Below are 18,403 nucleotides of genomic sequence, written 5' to 3' on the forward strand. Positions count from 1 at the left end.
TTTATATTGAACATTTATTTTTTATAAACTATATTTATTATATAAACTATAGTTTTTTTTACAAACATCAGTCTCGTATCCAAAATCTATTTTCTAATCCTGCGGAATTTTCTTCGATCACCTTACTTGTTGCTTTACCGACTTCCGTATCGACACGTAGCTATATCAAAAACATTTGAAGCTATATCAAACATTCGAATTATATATCACGAAAAGAGATCCATCTTCTTCTTGATCAGTGTTCCCTTTCGACGCGCTTCCAATCTCTGCGTTTTGAATTTCTCCGATTTACTCGGAGTTTTTTTTGAATTGTTCGGCGTGCTCTGTCGTACACTCGATGGCACATAACTATCGTCAAACTTCATCAATTTGCTCGGTGATTTGAAATCAGGTTCATACTCCTCTATGGAAGGCTTGACTCCTTTGGAATTCGGTACATATTCCTCGAGGATACCGTCGGGAATCGTCATAGTAGCGCGCGGCTCGTAAGTCTCATGAATCGTCTCCAGCTTCTCAATAGAGTTCGGCACGTAGCTCACGTTTTCCACCACTTGTTTGCTGTCGCAAAGAGTTGGCGTGTACTCGTTTAATGTTAAATGCATACTCTCCAATGCGCTCTTCCGGCTCGGCACGTATTTGAAATCCGAACACGATCTTTTCGCTTTCGGTGCATCCGGGATATATTCCTCCAACAGTGCATTCTCCAAATCGTCAGAAAGCATATATTTCCGACTCTTCTTCCTCTTTAGGTCCTCTTGTTCCGTCGCAATAACACATGGGATCTCAATTTTTTTCGGGGAAATTTGCATCGGTTTCTCCAGTATTCTCTTCAATCGATCGGGAGATTTTTCTTCTCTCGTTCGTTTCGTCGTATCATCATCTGTTACCACTTTGTTCTTCTTCGAGATGTCATCTATTTCTCGCTTCACCAATTTCTTTCGTGCTGGCGACACATGTACTTGGATCGTGGGCAAAGATGGCATATCGTTTGCGCATTCCGAATGCTCGAAAGTGTACCTATTATACGAAATATGTATTTTCTTTTCTTGCTTTTTAATATAAATTTTCGATTATGACAGAAATTTGTTTCTTAATTCATCTATATTTTGCAAACTAAACACGTTTCTATCATTCTTTTTTTTAAATGTGTAATTTTAATAATAAATTTTTTATTATTTATAGAAATATATGTATAGTTTATATATAAAATTTATTTTTCGATTTTTAACAAATTGTTCACTTCACGACGAAAAATTTAATAATTTAATTGAAAATATTTTGTTCGCAGATATATTGAACATCTGGATTAACAAAATTAAGAAGATATAATCAACTCACTAAAGAACAATTAATCCGAAGTCGTCAAATCAATATTGCATTTCTTACGTGATTTCCAACTGGCGAGTGGACTTTTTCCATTCACACCGGTTTTCGCGTGACCCGTCATCCCGATAGTTTCGCAAGATCGCTCGTTCCAATATTTTGTAGAGCGCTGCCCAGTCCTCGACCTGTAGCCACTTGTTGGTGATGACCTTTCGCTTCTTGATCTCCACCGTTTTCTCCTGCACGGTAACTACGGCGGTTGCCAGACAATCATCGGAAGCCTGCGAACACACATTGCTATAAAAGAATATGTACTCGATACAAATTGCTGTATTGTTACGCAAAATTAATGATAGATGTTACGTGCTGCGTCAACGGTATATTTCCGGTATCTCAATTATCAAAATAATTGTCATAACAACGGTACAATATTTTAATATTATATATACATCTTATAATACATCTGATTGTCTGAAACATAAATACATATGCTCTCAACATTCGTTGCGGCAGGCGATGTTTTTCAATGATCGAAGATATCGATAAGTATTGCTAATACAGAAGAATATCGTCGCTAATTAATCGTTCCATCTTCACAGATGTTGCACACAATTCGTACGCGCGGCGATCGAGTGCGCGCGCGCGCACGTTTGACAGCCAGCTGTTGACAGCTGTTGCACGCGGTACCTTGATCACTTCCAGATATTGGCCGTCCCGAAACATATTCGCGCTCATGAATACATTGGATGGTGCGAGAACGCGACGGCGCGATTATCGAGCATCCGTGGAAGCTTTAAGTCTCTCCCGTCGTGTTCCGAAGGAATCGCACAGTACAGTGTCGTATCTCGACCGATGTCTTTTACCGCGTGTCTCTCGAACTGAATCGGGGAACCGAACGAGCTGATGTCGCACACGAACTCGCTCGCTTCTCGGCGCACGCTCCGGACAGCGGCGCGGAATTGGAGCGCGAGTCCGATCTCGCACGCGTGAAGTCACATCTTTTTTTATGATCAAGTTTTTGACATAATATACATAATAAATAAATCGACGATTGACCGAAGCGTTTCTCTTTTTTAATGGATTCTTAATATCTAATTTTTTGCTCTAAACGAAAGTGACAACAATAGCTATTAAAAAATTGACCATGCCACAAATGTGTTAATTGTAATAATTATAATAACAAAAATTATTTAAATTAATCTATAAGTAAGTGTAACAATTTCTTGAAAGATGGAGATCAGTGCTCGTCTCGTGCCTCTCCTATATCAAGTTATAGGTCTTTTCAGATTTTTCGAGCCGCTCGCTGTCGCGTGAATGGGATAGAATTATAATCCTGAGAGAAGAAAAGATGATTTAGACTCATAAACAAGTCTCTTTCGATTATTTTAAGAATTTATACATGACTTTGGCATTCGGCAAGTGATTACATAATTATACATATGTTCGTTTTTCTCAAGCCTATTCTTTTTTTAGCTGCATTTTTTTGAAGTTTTTATTTCTTTTCTTTTTTTCTTTGGAATATCTGAATATTATTTCATTTTAAGTGCAGTCGGTATTGTGTACAGTGTCAGCTAATAGAAATGTTTCATATAAATTGTACTCATCAGATGATGATATAGTAAATATCCATCTATAACCGTTTTATAAAAAAAATTTCGATTATGAAAATTGTTAATACTGTATAATTATTATTATTTGATTATTTAATAATATAATAATAATTAATAATAATGATAATGTTCAATTTAAAAAAGGTCAATGGGACGCGATACTCATTGTGACAATAAACGTGGCCGAACGATTGCGATCATTGGGTACAAATATTTTTGATTTGATCAACCGCAGAGGATACATTACGAACGACATTTCTTAATAAGATCGAATCAGTTATGGCGAATGAAAAAACAATTTTCGAACGTTTTCAGATTTTTATGGAGGACGAAATGGGACCGGGCAAAGTATATGACTTTCTAACCTCTCTCTCTTCTGCGCTGTCATATGATTGTCATTCACTTGCTCTTTCTCTTTCCAGCTGATTACCTATGGGATCGCTAGCTCCGGTTTATTGGTTGCTCTATACAGGATTAGACCTGTAAGTATAAACTATTTCTCTCTTTTCCTTGCGTTCGCTATTGCCAGTGTCTTACGAATCTTACATTTGCTTTCTACCATTATTTTTCAGTTTACAAAGTTTAAGAAACCGTCCGATGTCCCATCTCATTTCGTGCAATCACGAGTTCCACTCCAAGGCACTGTAATGCGTGTGGAACCAAGTCATGGCGCTCTACTAATGGTCAATCATCAACCCTTATTGCCTTTTCTTAATTTTAATAATAAGAATTATTTGCCTGTAAAGATTAGTGGTGTTAACATTATGGGTAATGGTGTGTATCAAATCGATTATGGTTTGTAGCTGCTATCGAAAAATAATACATCAATTTTCTAGGTATAAATTGGTTACAATGTGTAGTCAGTGGAAAACATATAACGTTTATACCTATTGTCAAAGAAAAAGAATATCTGGAATGTATAGTTGCAATGTCACAGAAAGATCAAGTAAGAGAAGCAAAAATATTTTTAATAAATATTTATATATGAGTAAATGTATAACATTTATATCATCTGATCTTATGTATCCTCATATGTTATTTCTGCAAACAGGGTTCATTAAAGATTGGCGAGGAGTTAATCAAATTAGGTCTAGGTACAATACATGAACCTTGGATAAAATTAAATGATAAATCCATACTAGCATACAAAAAATCTTTAACAAGTGCACAAAAATGGGCAGTACGTAGAAGAAATGGATATTGGCATTTTATCAAACAACCAACAATTCTGTGGAAAATGCAAATGTTTTTAATTGATAAAATGAAGATGTTATTACCTACTTACATAGTAAGATGGCTTGATCTTTAAAAGTGTTGGTTTTTGATAATAAATGTATATATATATTTTTCATCATAGGTATATATTTCAATACTCCAATTTTTTTGAAAGAGAATATTGTGTGTATACTTGTGTATACTTTTTTTTATAATAAAAGTTATTATTTTAATTTCCTATATGTTTAATTGAGAGAATGTTCATATTAACATTCAGATAAAACAAATTTATAAAGAGATGTAAAAATAAATTACATCTCTTTTCAAATTCTGCCTCTAGCACCCTTTTTGAATATCAATTTATTTCATAAAAATTTAATATAAGCAAATGGCATTATTAAAACTTTAAATACTTGCACAAATGGCATAATTATTTAAAAATTTGTTTTTATTTGTATAATTTTGCTAAATTATATAGGTCTTATAATTATATATCATACATTTCAAACCTGACACCAGATAACAAAGTTATTACAATTCATAATTGCCAGTCAAACTTAACAAAAATATTCATTATCGGTTCTTTATCATATATCTGTATCATTTCGAGATTTATTCACTTATGCATAATTTACATAAATTTTTATGAATATTTTCTATACATTGTAAATAAAGATATAAAAATAATAAGTGTAAACTTAATTCAAGATTATTTATTGCACAAATAGAAATGCAAAACTTAAACAATTTAATATATTATTAATTCTCTCTTATAAATTTATGTTACAGCTTTAATTATTTTAATATAATTCTAATATTCGAGTCTGTAATTGAAAGACGATATAAAGACAAAAGTAATGCCCAAAATAATTAACGCCGCGAAAAAAAAAGAACAAAAAACAAAACGAAAACAAAAATAACTTTTTTTATATATTATAAGAATTTGAGAATACACAATTCAGATATATAAATATGAAAATTAATATGTATATACTATGAAATTAGTATATATTGTCGAAATATATAAGAAAATTTATTAGAACAATACTTTCAACTTTATATCTATATATTATATATCATTCATTAACATATAAAATTTTTTAAACTTTTATTCTTATTTAATCACTTAATAAAGCTATTAAATTTTTTCAGTGCATTGTTGCGTTATCTTGTTCTATTATGGAATACACATAAGATGATACAAATAATTGTTGATAGTACAATCGGAAAAATTGAGTGATTCCATATAAAGAAGTAAATCTAAAAAAAGTATGACAAAATGTATTTATATTTGTTTAAAAAAAATGAATTGAAAAATTAGAAAGTTAGTAAATATCTTTTATATCTTAATGTTTTTTTATTTGACCGCTAGATTTGTATGATTTTCACTGATCTTATTAATTCAACAGCGGATTTCTTTTGTTTTGTCAATAGAACATATATATGCATTCAACTAAAAATAGAATATTCTATTTGAAAAAATAAGAATATTCTTGATATATTTTGTAATTTATGTAATCCCAACTTTTACTTGTATGATTATTTATATATACAAATTAACATATCACAATACGTAACACGTAAACTAAATAATTTATGTTGCAATTATAAGTGCAATTAAAAGTTATATAATTTCAAAAAAGTATGACAAAGATAGTTTTGATTTCCTCAAAAACAGAATCTCATATGTAAAACAAATTCTTACAAGTAAATTATTTTTCAATATAAAATTATTAAGATAATTATCCTTCCGATTGTATTATCAATAATTAATCATCTTATATACATAATTGATTGTGCACTTGTGACTTTGATATAATAAGCGATTTTTGGCGATTGTTTTGATACATGTACCAACTAACAATATATACCCTGCTTCACTGCTCAGTATAGCATGGTATCAACCAGGTAAATACCAAATTGGCTAGTCACGTATCTACTACAAAACAAAAACACACGAAAACATTCTAGTATGTATTGGTACATATACCAAACGATCGCCAAAAATCGCCTATTGTAACAACAAATTTGATATAATTGTATTTCAAAACAAATTACTGCGAAAAATCGATATAATCTATAACCGTTAACTTATTTTGTATTGAAATATTTGAAAAATGGAATGTACCTTTTCAACAAGTATTGATGGTATCACAATGCAATCATCGTTTATTAATTTTTTTATTAGAGATCATCTCTTGGACGTTTTGCTTCTACTGGTTTAATTTTCTCAGGAGGTGATTTTTGTACTTTTTCTTTAATAGAAGCATCTTGTTCTTCTTTTATGTTTTTTCTAAATTTAATATTTTTCTTTTCAACATCCTCATTTTTATTATCTGTTTCGGATTTCGCATTCGGCAATTTTGATTTTATATTAAGTTTTGCGTCGCTAATTGTTTCTGTACTCTTCTTTTTTACTTCGGCATTCGCAGATGTCGAAGTTGATTTAACATCCGACGGTTTTGCATAATTATTATCTGTAGTAGTAGGTTTATCTTTAGGAATTGAGGACGGTTTTGGCGCGATAGTTGGCTTAGATATTGTAGGAGCATCGATTGGCTTAGGCGTAGAAGTAGGAGTTGGTTTAGATGTGATTGATGCAGATGTCATCGTGTCTCGCTTCGCTCTTTCTGACTTTACATTCGAAGCGGCAGCATTCTCGTTTCTTATACGAGAAGATTGCTTTTCATTGTTAGCTAGATCAGGGAAAGCTTGTTGTAACGGAATTCTTGCAAGATAATTTCGCCATGGACTGGCAAACCATACAAAACCATTATGTATATGAGCTTCACTAATACTACGGATTGTGTTATCGTCCGAAGAAAGGACTTCCATAATATTACCAGATGCATCTATTCTCAATACAAGACTTTTCCCATAACTATCAAATTGTCCCGCGATATGATGTGATCCAATTGCATGCATAACTTTCTCCGTAAAGGTGCTGGGATAAATATCATGCAATAATTTAAATGGTAATTCAAACATCAGTAACGATCGCACAAGCATTTTTCTTAAATATGGATGTGGTGTAAGAGTGACAATAAGTTGAGGATGTTCAGAGGTTATAGTAAAAACTGTAGTCACGAGGAAACCACCTTGACCATCACTTTGAAGATTGTCTGGTGTACCTGGCAAGCCTTCGATGAAAATTTCGTGCTGACCTGATTTTGGTCCTTTCAAGTGATACTTTATAATACGGCATGCTAGCGATTCTGCCACAAGTATGAAATTTTCGTCATCACTTAGTATAACTCCATTTGCAAATGCAAGATTTTCCAGCAATACTTCGTTTTTCTTTTTAGCTGCATTATAACGTATAAGCCTGTATATATATTTATTATAATTAATATATTTATATTTTGTGCATTATACAGGATGTCCTAAGGCACCTTAGACAATGCTCGTGAGCAAAACGGATCGAGATGAACAAAAATGTCCCACATACCATTTTGCGATTTTCGTAATAATTATTGAGAAATTAATTAAAAAAGATCGATCAATTTCCGCAAGTGTTCTCAAAAGTTTTCGCGCCCAGAGCCAAAAGTTTGCGATCGTTAGGCACAAAGTTTTGAGAGGAGCGCTCTATAAATGATAACGGTTACGTACAAGTGATACATAACGATGGATTCTCGCGTTCTAGCAATTACACATTAATAGGTTGTCCCTTCTTTCTGCGCGCTTATACTCACGCAAATTGGTCGATCTTTTTTAATTAATTTCTCCATAATTATTATGAAAATCGTAAAATAATAAAGAACTTTTCTTCTCTTGCTCTACCTATACTCGAGAGGTGATATGGTTATTATGGGACATCTTGTATATATGCATCTACTATATGCCTATACAAAATAAAAATTATATGAGAAAAAATAGGAGAAAAACAATTGTGTGTGTGTGTGTGTATATGTTTATATATATATTTTGTATTATTATATTGTAATATCTTCTGTAAAATAAGAATTATTTTATATTATATCTGTTTTTTCGTTACCTTCCTGATGGATTTGTAAAAAATAACTGGACTAAGTCGTAAAGAGCGAAGTCTGTACTGCTATGGGTCCAATAAAGATCTCCATTTTCCATTATCTCTATACTATTAGGAATTAGTGGAAATTTCCCATCGATCGGTTTAGAAATATTCACTATGTTTTTGTACTCTCCAGTTGCAACATTTACTTTAAAAATTCCATAATAAGCATCCACTGCGTATAAATTGCCTTTCTTATCAAATTTCAATCCTAATGGTCTGCCACATTTGTGCTCTTGCCATAAGCCATCTGTAAGATTCATGTAAAAATATTATTAACTATTTTAATATAAAATATATTAATTATATTAAAATTATTTATATATATTAATATGTTACTTTACAATTATGTTATAATAATTAATACAGACATTTAATTATGTTATATTAATTAATTTAGACATCTCAAATATTAGTTCTTAATAATCCTCTAATAGTAACATAGTATTAACAAAAAATGTGATCAACATATATTATAATGTTCAATTAAAAATTTTCATATACAATGTGATTCAAAATAATCTGATGTCCTTAAAATGTCATATTTTTTAGCGAATTCTGAGACGATTTTTTCTTTTACAAAATTTTATCCGAAGCCTAATTTTTGAGTTATAATTGAAAATAATCAGCTACTTACAAGTCCGGTACAATGGGACGACGTAAAGTGTCACGAGACTTACTTCATAATTTTACAATAAATATCATCTATCGTGATAGGATTTATGTCTTGAATTATGTGAAAATTTATATTTGCGAGTGATAATAAAGTACTGCAATAAAAACTGTATTGTTTCCAGTAATATTTATTGTGAAATTGTGAAGTGAATTGCGTAACGCGTTATGCTATCCTTGTACCTTGCCCGTTGTATCGAACTCGTAAGTAGCTAACTATTTCCAATTATAATTCAAAAAGCTTCGGACAAAATTTTGTAAAAAGAAAAATCATAATTCGTTTAAAAAAATGACATTTCAAGAACATCAGGTTGTTTTAAATCACCCTGTAGATACAAAATTTGATTTTATGATATATTATAAAATAGGTAGAGTTGTAACGAATATTAGGCAACTATTCGGTATTCTACCTATTCGGCAACATTTTTACTATACGGCCTAAGACCTTGAATAATAAATAAATTTAAATTTTAAATGTAAAACTAGAAAGAAATATCAGACGATATTTTTTAAGATCTTTTTAAAAATTTTTGAGAAACATTTTTAAAGATATTAAAATAATGGATTAAGTTCCTTTTTATAATCATTAAAAAAATGTTTATGTTAACATATCCAATATTTTTAAAATGTATTTTTAATATTTATTATTTATTAATTGTACAATATAAACATTTTTTTAATTAAGAGAGGACTTAACTCATTATTTTAATGTTTTTAAAAATGTTTTTAAAAATATTTACATTATTTTGTTAAATAAAAATTGTGTAAAAATTTTGAAATAAGATTTATGTGTTGATTATTTTATTGTGTATGTAACTGATAGTGAAAAATTTATATTAATTCTTTTATTAAATAATAATCATGTTAATTAAAATAATATTTATCATCATATTTTTTTAATTATAACTTGTGTTTAAAACATGATTTTTCAGACATAGATTTTGTGTTAACTTCTTTAATAATAAATATAATTTTAAAAAATAATAATTATGAGTACCTTTATATGATAATAAATATGATAAATATTTTCAATAAGAAAGATAATAAATATATATATATATATATATATATATATATATATATATATATATTTCTCAAACCTTTTTTTTTAAAGAATTTTTTAAAGAATTTTAAAAGAATCGCGCAGAATATTCTCTAATGTTGCTTATGAACACTGCATTGAATTTTATACTTGATCTTAAACTATATTTGCCGCGATTTGATCTTTGATATTTGTTTATCACTTCATCTATTTCGTTCTCATTCCAAAAGAATACAAGATTATATAAATTAGATAGACAAAGTTTAAATATATAAATAAAGTTATTAATATTATTAATTCATGATCGACAGAAACGATTTATTATCAAGTATTTAACGCAATTTATCGATTTATTTTAATTTATCGTTAATCCACTTTGAAAAATTTTGTTACAAAAATAAGTAATTAAGTAAATTGCTTACAGAATAATCTATCGGCCGATACTTGTTTGTCACGATATATGATCTGATCTGTTTATTAATAGATTAGTCATCATGAGATTATTATGAGTTTTTAAGTCAACAAGATATCATTCGCGTTTATACATTCCATTTTTGTCTTTCAAGCTTATTCTAAATATTTCATTCAATTCAAGATATATCTTTAATTAAAAGAAAATTAAATTTCCATTTAAAATATACTTATCAATATATGTATATAGATTAGAAATTATAGAAAATATTCTCTCTCTTTTCCTCATTCTTTTTTTCTCTAAGTAATGATGTGCGATGATACAGAATCGTAATAATTTAAAATTGGCCGAAAAATCTGCCAGATTTATTGATAACATCGAACGATAAATCGCGCCTGTGTATATACTATTCTTACACAACTCACCGCACTTTTTCCCAAATGTGACAATCGGCACAAAGCCGTCTTCCTCGATCCTCACGATGTAACCGTCGTTCATAATGCCGGTGTAGAGCTGACCGTTGTAGGCAGCCAACGCTTCCGGACCGATTAATTTGCTTTCGAACAGCTTTTCGGCATTGTTCAGTCGTTTCTTCGGGCCTAGTTTAGGGTCTACATCGCGCGGTTCCACAAAACTGTAAAAAGCCGAGGATCAAGGATGGAAAGGAGGCCAGAAGTGGTCGACGAGGAGACACTCGCGATTCGCACCGTCGAATATATTGTTAATATATATATTGAAAATATAATTATATATACCTGTACTCCCGAAATTCCGAGTCCGGTGGTAAACCGGGAATAAATGTGATGACGGCCAAAATGAGGCCGATGTAGATGACGGCGGTGCCGATCGACTTCAGATAGCTCATCTCGCTGACTGAGCGTTTCTAGGATAATGACAGTTTCCTCTTCCTCAAGATTCCACCTTTTAGCCTCAAGATATCACTATCTCGTTTTCTTCCCCCCCTTCCCTCTTTGCAAAATTTCGTTTCTTATTTTTCGCGTGACACTGTTAGGAAATATTTGTCGTGATATAACTGCGTTTTAAAAAGGTGTTTTCGAAAAACTTCGTGGAAAGCATAGACGTCAACGATCCGCTGTCCTTGACAATGACTCCGCGAGAATTGAGAAAACTGATTGAATAGACGATAGATGATCCAAGCGTTTCTGTGATGCGCGAATAACGGCATTCGCACATCCAATGGCGATAGGTAATATCCGACTTTTACGCGTGAAATTTATGCGTGAATCATGATACGAATCTGACTGTAATAACAAGTCACGTAACGCCATTGATTTTAATATTGAAACTCATCTAATATGTACATTTCGTAATTTCATCGGCCAAAATGCCCGATGCACGAAGGCCACTCAGGAGCAACGTCATGCAATATGAGGTTTCTCTTCAGACGGATAGCCTCTTGTAAAGCATGGAAAGTAAAATCAATCAACGTAGGTAATAATAGCAATACAATTTCTTTTTTATTTTACAAGTTCGTGATTATTTCATTCTCGATGCTATGCATACGCGATGCAATGTTTTATTTATTATTCAAACACGTCGGAATATGATTACATAGAAATCTGTGATTTAAACAATCTAATATCGAACAATAATACGACACGCGCCTCTGGCCTCTGTTTACCGAACTTCATTCTTATCTCGCTACCTTATCATATGAAGTTTGGTAGTTATTACACGAAGTTAGAGTGCACGCATCGCATCTAGATATTCGTGCATCATGACTGAATGATCGCATGATTAAAAATTTCAAAGCTATATTTTTTTTCGTCCTAGTCAATTTAATATATACTAAGTATGTACACACACAGTATTATTTGATTTTTAATCATATGCCCATTTAAACGCAGATGGATTGAACTGTCAACTTTAAATCATGATCAAAGAAATTAACACTTATTTATTTCTGAAAAAGAAAGAGATGTATAATGAATATGTTAAAATTTTCTTACATTAATTATATTATTAATTATATTATAATATTATTTTTCCATCATTTTATAAACAGATTCTTTTAGCATGAATATTTTATTGCAATACATACTATACATTATTATTTTGTCCGTTCAAGCGTGTGGTATGTACAGATGATTGTGCGCATGCGTAATTTTTTTTTTTAGCGCCCCAGTTCAGGCAACTTGTCGGCTTGATTGCAAAATAACTGTTCGTGAAATAAGTGTATTCTAAATACACAGTTTTTTTTTCTTTATATTTTGATACTTTTAAAAATTATTTACAATTGTGATGATATCAACGATTAATATTGGTAATTTCTCGTTGTAATTCATATCACGCTCGTTTAGAAAGTTTACATGATGGCAAAGGAAATCAAATCATATGATCAATCCCGATGTAATGAACTCTAACAACTTTTGAATCGAATTAAATCGAAGTGAAATTGTTCATATCATAACTGGAAAAGAATTTCAATTATGATCCTTTTTTGACAGGATGACATTATGCGACTTAAGCATCTTTTATCATGTATAAAGCCATTTGACATACATATACATACATGATACTTTCCAACATTTGTTTATGTTTCTTTTTCAGACTATAAAGAGAACCGATTGGCAAATTCTACATAGAAGCCTAGTCAGTTATACAGAAGAAAAAAAAGAAGACGAATAAAGAGAGATTTTTATTATTTCACAAATATAAAATAATAAATATGTGTGAAGAGACAACTGTATATTCAGAAATGGGTAGGTGTGATTTACGCTGCATTCTATTATATTGAGGATGATTTTGTTTGCTTATTTATGTTGTCATTGATATTGAATTCAGATGACCTCGAGCAACAGTGCGAAGATGCATTGTTTGAAGTTTGTGATGCTAGGGAAAGGTACCCATTGCAATGTGCGAAAGAACTAGAAAATTGCATCAAACTTACTAATGAGATATGTGTAAGTATTATTTGTACAACTATTATTATTATATCATATTCCTTATTTTAACATTATCGGTATATTTTATTGCAGATGGCCAAGGTTCTTGTAAAGCCAATAAAAATTCCAGATTTGCCATCTTTGACAAACAAACAATCTGCAATTGAAAAAAATCTTTCCGAAGCAGCTGAACTGCTAAAAACACAAGAATATAAATTGCTAATAATGATAGACAAGATTGAAAATTTGACAGCTGTGTTAGATCAGATAAAAAGGGACAAATTATGCAATATAAATAAATTATTGTGGCAATAAATATATTTTTCAATTGTAACATTATCATTGAAATTTTCACAATCTGATATATGTATGTCATAAAATAATATTGCATATTCCAGTTTGCATAAAAGTCATATTTTTTACTGTACGTACAATTATAATGTATTATGTAAATATAAAGAAATAATTTTTTAAATTTATAATACAAATTTATATAATGATTATATCTCTATTAAACAGTTTATCAATAGATTTTGCATTTTGCAAAACATCCAACTAGTAATCTCTGATCTAATAGAGATATAAAAAATAAGCAATTTGAAACACATTGAAATATTTCCTCATTCATCGTTTCCTTGACAACAAATCTTGTGTAGTGTCAAAACAATGCGCGCGAATAGATGCTTAATATGCAGCCATATTTCACATATATTCAAGCAAGGAATAATACTAAATACTAGTTAAAGTTTTTTGTGTTTTAATTTTCACAATGTCTACATTCATAGAAAATGTACATATAAAAGATGGAGAGTATACGAAAACAATATATTCGATGGTATGTATTATCAGCTATATATATATATATATATATATATATATATATATATATATATATATAAATATTATAAAAAACAAACATTGTAGTATTTTTTATCTATAAATGAAGAAATATGTAAATGTACGTGTTTATTTCAGATAAAAGAACAGCGATATACCGAAACTATTAAAGTTCTGCTAAATCTTTTAGATTCCCATCCTGAAGTATGTATATATCATGGTATAATAATATTCCTCAATTTGCATACGCATTATTACTATCGAATAAAATATTCTTTTAGTCTAGACCATGTCTATCCCTTCTGGCTCATTGTTACTTTTACACACAAGATTTCTTAGCTGCAGCTCAATGTTATGAGAAACTGGTCCAGTTATGTGCAGAAGAAAATCTGTACAAGCTTTACTATGCCCAATCGTTGCATCAAGCTTGCATGTATCAGGAAGCATGGATGGTCTGTTCAAGTATTATCAATCAAAGTAACTTAGAGTTCAAAGTGAAGAAACTGCAGTCAGCTATAAAATATGGGCAGGAAGATATGGTTGCTGCGAAAAATCTTGTTGATCAATGTCCTGCCGATGATGTCGATACAGAAATAAATCTGGGGTGTCTTTTGTACAAGGTAAATAGCTATGAGTAAGTTCAATTAATAAATATATATGAATTGCATCTTTTAGGAAGAGCAATACGAGCAGGCTCTCAAGAAATTTTCAAATGCGTTACAAATCGCAGGTTTCAAACCTCATCTATCATACAATGTTGCCCTTTGCTATTTCAAGCTGAAAGAGTACGCAGCATCATTGAAACATATAGGTATAATCAAAATTTTTATCTTTAACAGTTGTATTCATATAAAACAATATTGCATTTGTTTGCTTATTTTCATTTGAACTTTATTATATTTTAGCTACTATTATCGAACATGGTATAAGAGAACACCCAGAGCTAAGTGTGGGAATGGCTACTGAGGGTATCGAAGTTCGAAGTGTCGGAAATACACTGACTTTGCACGAAACAGCTCTGACAGAGGCGTTCAACCTGAAAGCCGCCATAGAATATCAATTGCAAAATTGTAATTTTATGTGTTATTGCAGATTCCGATTTGAAAAGTGAATATTCCTTTCACACAATGTTTACACTGTATATTACAGATGATGCGGCGAAAGAGGCATTAACGGATATGCCACCGCGTTCTGAGGAAGAACTCGATGCTGTTACTTTACATAATCAAGCATTAATAAATATGGACACAAAACCGAGTGAGGGATTCGAGAAACTGCAATTTCTGCTGCAGCAGAATCCATTCCCACCTGAGACTTTTGCCAATTTGTTACTTTTGTACTGTAAATATCAGTACTATGATCTAGCTGCTGATGTTTTAGCTGAGAATGTACATCTAACTTACAAATATTTGACACCAGTAAGTTCAATTTTTACAATTGACATTTATTTTATATATTTTGTATGTCAGAAATTACATATGATATATGTAGAACACATATCAAAATCTAGCTATGTCTATGAAAAAACGTTTAATTGACATCAATTAATCTGGATGCTTGGTTTTGGAATGTTTGCATTTTTTTGTACGAGTTTCATTGTCCTCTGAATGTTTTCGCTTATGGGCTTTTACATCATGGCTGGATGACGAGTTATCGGAGGAGTCATTTGAACTGCTGCTACGTTTCTCTCTGTGCTTCTTACGTTCTTTGGAAGATTTTTTAATTTTTTTCTTATTTCTCTCTTTATCTTCCGTATCACTTTCATTAGTAGATTGCTTACTCTTCTTTGACTTCTTTTTTTTCTTTTTCAATTTATGCCTCTTTTCTCCCTTTTTCTCCATCTTCTCTTCAACTGGATCTGGAGGAATACTTTCTTCCTCAATTTCTGGAATCAATTCGTACTTTTTTCCATCAGGAGACATGAAACAATCCTTGGACAAATGTCCTCTAGTCCCACACTTTGAGCATGTGGTATTGAGTACCGCCTCCAACTGTATAGCTTTACGCTGAATCATTCCTGGAGCTTTCCGTCGCTGTATATCCCTTTGTAACTCTACGCCATTAGGATCTAAATCCATACCATTTCCTTGATTTACATGTTTCATGGACAGTCCTATCTTGCCATCCTCCGCCACAGAGATCACTTTACACCAGACTCGTTCACCCTTTTGCAAAATGTCTGCAACATTGTCGACATGAGCCGAGCTTACCTGACAGAATTGCATAGATATCAATGCCTTATCTTGGAAATATTAATATATTTGTGAATCTATATAATAATACCTGTGATCGATGTATTAAACCTTGCTGCGAGGTACCCGGTATTCTGATAAAAGCTCCATAATTTTGAATGGACGCAACTTCGCCCAAAAATATTTGATTTAATTCGCACTCCGTCATATCGTTTTTCACTGAAGCAATATTATCACAATTTGTCGCGATCGACGCATTAGGCGAGCATAAGAAAAAAACAGGTTAAGTTTCTGACAACAAACGCAGGACCGTAACATTGATGTATCCACAACATCATTAAAATATATCAAGAATTTCTTTATACTAAGCATTATCTATTATTAACGATTTTAATTAATGATATTTATTAACGAGATAATTTGATATAATATTATAATTAAATAATAATAAAAAATTAATTAATAAAATAAATTATTCAATAAATATTTTTCTAACTTATGTCAATATTTGTAGAAAAACATTTTATATATATATATATATATATATATATATATATATATATATATAAATTTATTGTTAATAAATTATATTTTGTAAAGATAAAGATCGATTATTTTAAAAGGATTTTCAAATAAACTCCGGTCAAGAGAGAGAAATCATGTATATATTTTAAATATATATTTTCTTCACTTATTGTATATGGAAAATTTTTGATTGAATATATCTGAGAGATTTCTTTTGAAATTATTTTCAGTACTTGTACGATTTTCTGGATGCGCTAATAACGCAACAAACTTCGCCGGAGGAGGCTTATCGCAAATTCGACGATCTCGCTAATAAACATACGGAAGCATTGCGCAAAGCGACTAAGCAAGTTCAAGAAGCGAGATTGAACCACGACGATAATGCTGTCAAGAAGGCCGTGAACGACTACGAGGAGGCTTTGGACAGATATGTTCCCGTTCTAATGGCACAAGCGAAAATTTATTGGGATCTAGAGAATTATACTCAAGTGGAAAAGATCTTTAAAAAGAGTGTCGAGTTTTGTAATGAAAACGACATATGGAAATTGAATGTAGCGCACACACTTTTCATGCAGGAGAATAAATTCAAGGACGCGACCCGTTTCTACGAACCGATTGTCAAAAAAAAATTTGATAATGTGAGCGCGAACAAAAATATAATATAATAATTTTATCGAGTTTTATCGCGATTTTAATTTGCTATTCGTATGCTTCTTATTGTAGATTTTAGATGTAAGCGCTATAGTTCTTGCAAACTTATGCGTCAGCTATATTATGACTTCGCAAAACGCGGAAGCCGAGGAGCTGATGAAGAAGATCGAGAAGGAAGAGGAGGCGGTGTCGTTCGAGGATCAGGATAAGAAACTCTTTCATTTGTGCATCGTAAACTTGGTAATCGGTACGCTGTATTGTTCCAAGGGCAATTACGAGTTCGGCATATCTCGAGTAATGAAGAGTCTGGAGCCGTACAATAAAAAACTCGGCACCGATACTTGGTTCTACGCGAAGAGATGCTTCTTATCGCTCCTGGAACAATTGGCGAAACAGCTGGTAGTCCTGAAAGATTCTACGTTGCAAGAATGCATTCAGTTTTTGGAGCATTGCGAAGGTATATGTACATTTTGTGTTCAATGCGCGCGCTATTCGCATAATTTACTCATTGTTTTTTTCGGAATTTCAGTTTACGGTAAAGATATAATGACAGTGATTGATCAGCCGTTCGATATACAGGATATGCTCAATGTTTCACCTCAAAGCAAACGAACGGTCGTTTACGAGGCGCGATATCTGAAAGCGTTATTTTTGCAATTACAAATATCTTAGATGCATAAAAGAAGATATCAATATGTATGTATATGTATATATTATTGTATGTATATAAATATATATTAAATAATTTGCCTTTATTATATAATATTTTAAAAATCTATTTTAAATATCTTTCTGATAGACCTACGTTGCAATTTAACATTTTCGACTATGACATTTTTAATTTATTGTTATTATTTTTATTATTATTATTAATATAATTTATGATATGTCATTTTCTTCGACTTTCTTAATATTTAGTGCAACGTAACACGTTTGAATCTGGCGGGTAATTTGAATTTGTTCAATCGTCGCGGTTTGCGATATTGCA

The 18,403-nt window shown here is 31.2% G+C and overlaps 6 protein-coding genes across 8 annotated transcripts; 3 read left to right on the forward strand and 3 right to left on the reverse strand.

The window, feature by feature from the left end:
- Window positions 1-44: 44 nt before the first annotated feature.
- Window positions 45-2,159, reverse strand: LOC126858267 (uncharacterized). 2 transcript variants are annotated; one of them, XM_050608466.1, is made up of 3 exons: window positions 1,810-1,950; window positions 1,387-1,604; window positions 45-1,017 (listed from the first exon to the last, which is right to left on the reverse strand). In XM_050608466.1, exons 1-3 carry the CDS (start codon window positions 1,822-1,824, stop codon window positions 207-209), a joined length of 1,044 nt encoding a protein of 347 aa, XP_050464423.1. In that variant the 5' UTR covers window positions 1,825-1,950; the 3' UTR covers window positions 45-206. The 2 variants fall into 2 exon arrangements, with proteins under 2 accessions (XP_050464423.1, XP_050464422.1); XM_050608465.1 differs by lacking the exon at window positions 1,810-1,950 and adding an exon at window positions 2,011-2,159 and having other exon boundaries at window positions 46-1,017.
- A 450-nt stretch (window positions 2,160-2,609) lies between these two features.
- LOC126858273 (uncharacterized) lies at window positions 2,610-4,382 on the forward strand. Its single transcript, XM_050608477.1, has 6 exons — window positions 2,610-2,738; window positions 3,078-3,281; window positions 3,356-3,415; window positions 3,506-3,707; window positions 3,770-3,879; window positions 3,985-4,382. The coding sequence occupies exons 2-6, from the start codon at window positions 3,213-3,215 to the stop codon at window positions 4,240-4,242; spliced, it is 699 nt and encodes a 232-aa protein (XP_050464434.1). The 5' UTR covers window positions 2,610-2,738; window positions 3,078-3,212; the 3' UTR covers window positions 4,243-4,382.
- Window positions 4,383-4,578: 196 nt separating this feature from the next.
- Window positions 4,579-11,481, reverse strand: LOC126858258 (adipocyte plasma membrane-associated protein Hemomucin-like). Its single transcript, XM_050608450.1, has 4 exons — window positions 11,060-11,481; window positions 10,730-10,938; window positions 8,143-8,428; window positions 4,579-7,473 (listed from the first exon to the last, which is right to left on the reverse strand). The coding sequence occupies exons 1-4, from the start codon at window positions 11,167-11,169 to the stop codon at window positions 6,333-6,335; spliced, it is 1,746 nt and encodes a 581-aa protein (XP_050464407.1). The 5' UTR covers window positions 11,170-11,481; the 3' UTR covers window positions 4,579-6,332.
- A 185-nt stretch (window positions 11,482-11,666) lies between these two features.
- LOC126858280 (uncharacterized) lies at window positions 11,667-13,557 on the forward strand. 2 transcript variants are annotated; one of them, XM_050608486.1, is made up of 4 exons: window positions 11,667-11,756; window positions 12,876-13,027; window positions 13,110-13,228; window positions 13,304-13,557. In XM_050608486.1, the coding sequence occupies exons 2-4, from the start codon at window positions 12,994-12,996 to the stop codon at window positions 13,523-13,525; spliced, it is 375 nt and encodes a 124-aa protein (XP_050464443.1). In that variant the 5' UTR covers window positions 11,667-11,756; window positions 12,876-12,993; the 3' UTR covers window positions 13,526-13,557. The 2 variants fall into 2 exon arrangements, with proteins under 2 accessions (XP_050464443.1, XP_050464442.1); XM_050608485.1 differs by lacking the exon at window positions 11,667-11,756 and adding an exon at window positions 12,455-12,588.
- A 352-nt stretch (window positions 13,558-13,909) lies between these two features.
- LOC126858252 (tetratricopeptide repeat protein 30A) lies at window positions 13,910-18,178 on the forward strand. Its single transcript, XM_050608433.1, has 9 exons — window positions 13,910-14,045; window positions 14,186-14,251; window positions 14,329-14,667; window positions 14,723-14,858; window positions 14,953-15,117; window positions 15,197-15,465; window positions 16,995-17,402; window positions 17,488-17,872; window positions 17,945-18,178. The coding sequence occupies exons 1-9, from the start codon at window positions 13,980-13,982 to the stop codon at window positions 18,085-18,087; spliced, it is 1,977 nt and encodes a 658-aa protein (XP_050464390.1). The 5' UTR covers window positions 13,910-13,979; the 3' UTR covers window positions 18,088-18,178.
- LOC126858272 (zinc finger CCHC domain-containing protein 17-like) lies at window positions 15,471-16,536 on the reverse strand. The gene is made up of 2 exons (XM_050608476.1): window positions 16,331-16,536; window positions 15,471-16,257 (listed from the first exon to the last, which is right to left on the reverse strand). Exons 1-2 carry the CDS (start codon window positions 16,445-16,447, stop codon window positions 15,592-15,594), a joined length of 783 nt encoding a protein of 260 aa, XP_050464433.1. The 5' UTR covers window positions 16,448-16,536; the 3' UTR covers window positions 15,471-15,591.
- Window positions 18,179-18,403: the final 225 nt, after the last annotated feature.

Source organism: Cataglyphis hispanica, chromosome 24, assembly GCF_021464435.1.
Source record: "Cataglyphis hispanica isolate Lineage 1 chromosome 24, ULB_Chis1_1.0, whole genome shotgun sequence".
NCBI classification, from domain to species: domain Eukaryota; kingdom Metazoa; phylum Arthropoda; class Insecta; order Hymenoptera; family Formicidae; genus Cataglyphis; species Cataglyphis hispanica.

Bases quoted from the DNA above. Each gene is read 5' to 3' on its own strand.
- LOC126858267 (XM_050608465.1), bottom strand. From the start codon at position 2,058: ATGAGCGCGAATATGTTTCGGGACGGCCAATATCTGGAAGTGATCAAG. The intron at 1,605-2,010 runs GTACCGCGTGCA...GTGTGTTCGCAG, and splicing joins AATATCTGGAAGTGATCAAG to GCTTCCGATGATTGTCTGGC. The intron at 1,018-1,386 runs GTAAGAAATGCA...TTCGTATAATAG, and splicing joins ACTCGCCAGTTGGAAATCAC to GTACACTTTCGAGCATTCGG.
- LOC126858273 (XM_050608477.1), top strand. From the start codon at position 3,213: ATGGCGAATGAAAAAACAATTTTCGAACGTTTTCAGATTTTTATGGAG. The intron at 3,416-3,505 runs GTAAGTATAAAC...ATTATTTTTCAG, and splicing joins CTCTATACAGGATTAGACCT to TTTACAAAGTTTAAGAAACC. The intron at 3,880-3,984 runs GTAAGAGAAGCA...TTCTGCAAACAG, and splicing joins CAATGTCACAGAAAGATCAA to GGTTCATTAAAGATTGGCGA.
- LOC126858258 (XM_050608450.1), bottom strand. From the start codon at position 11,169: ATGAGCTATCTGAAGTCGATCGGCACCGCCGTCATCTACATCGGCCTC. The intron at 10,939-11,059 runs GTATATATAATT...GGCTTTTTACAG, and splicing joins TCGGAATTTCGGGAGTACAG to TTTTGTGGAACCGCGCGATG. The intron at 7,474-8,142 runs GTAACGAAAAAA...ATATATATACAG, and splicing joins TTTACAAATCCATCAGGAAG to GCTTATACGTTATAATGCAG.
- LOC126858280 (XM_050608486.1), top strand. From the start codon at position 12,994: ATGTGTGAAGAGACAACTGTATATTCAGAAATGG. The intron at 13,028-13,109 runs GTAGGTGTGATT...TATTGAATTCAG, and splicing joins AACTGTATATTCAGAAATGG to ATGACCTCGAGCAACAGTGC. The intron at 13,229-13,303 runs GTAAGTATTATT...ATTTTATTGCAG, and splicing joins AACTTACTAATGAGATATGT to ATGGCCAAGGTTCTTGTAAA.
- LOC126858252 (XM_050608433.1), top strand. From the start codon at position 13,980: ATGTCTACATTCATAGAAAATGTACATATAAAAGATGGAGAGTATACG. The intron at 14,859-14,952 runs GTATAATCAAAA...ATTATATTTTAG, and splicing joins AGCATCATTGAAACATATAG to CTACTATTATCGAACATGGT. The intron at 15,466-16,994 runs GTAAGTTCAATT...AATTATTTTCAG, and splicing joins CTTACAAATATTTGACACCA to TACTTGTACGATTTTCTGGA.
- LOC126858272 (XM_050608476.1), bottom strand. From the start codon at position 16,447: ATGACGGAGTGCGAATTAAATCAAATATTTTTGGGCGAAGTTGCGTCC. The intron at 16,258-16,330 runs GTATTATTATAT...CAATTCTGTCAG, and splicing joins GTTTAATACATCGATCACAG to GTAAGCTCGGCTCATGTCGA.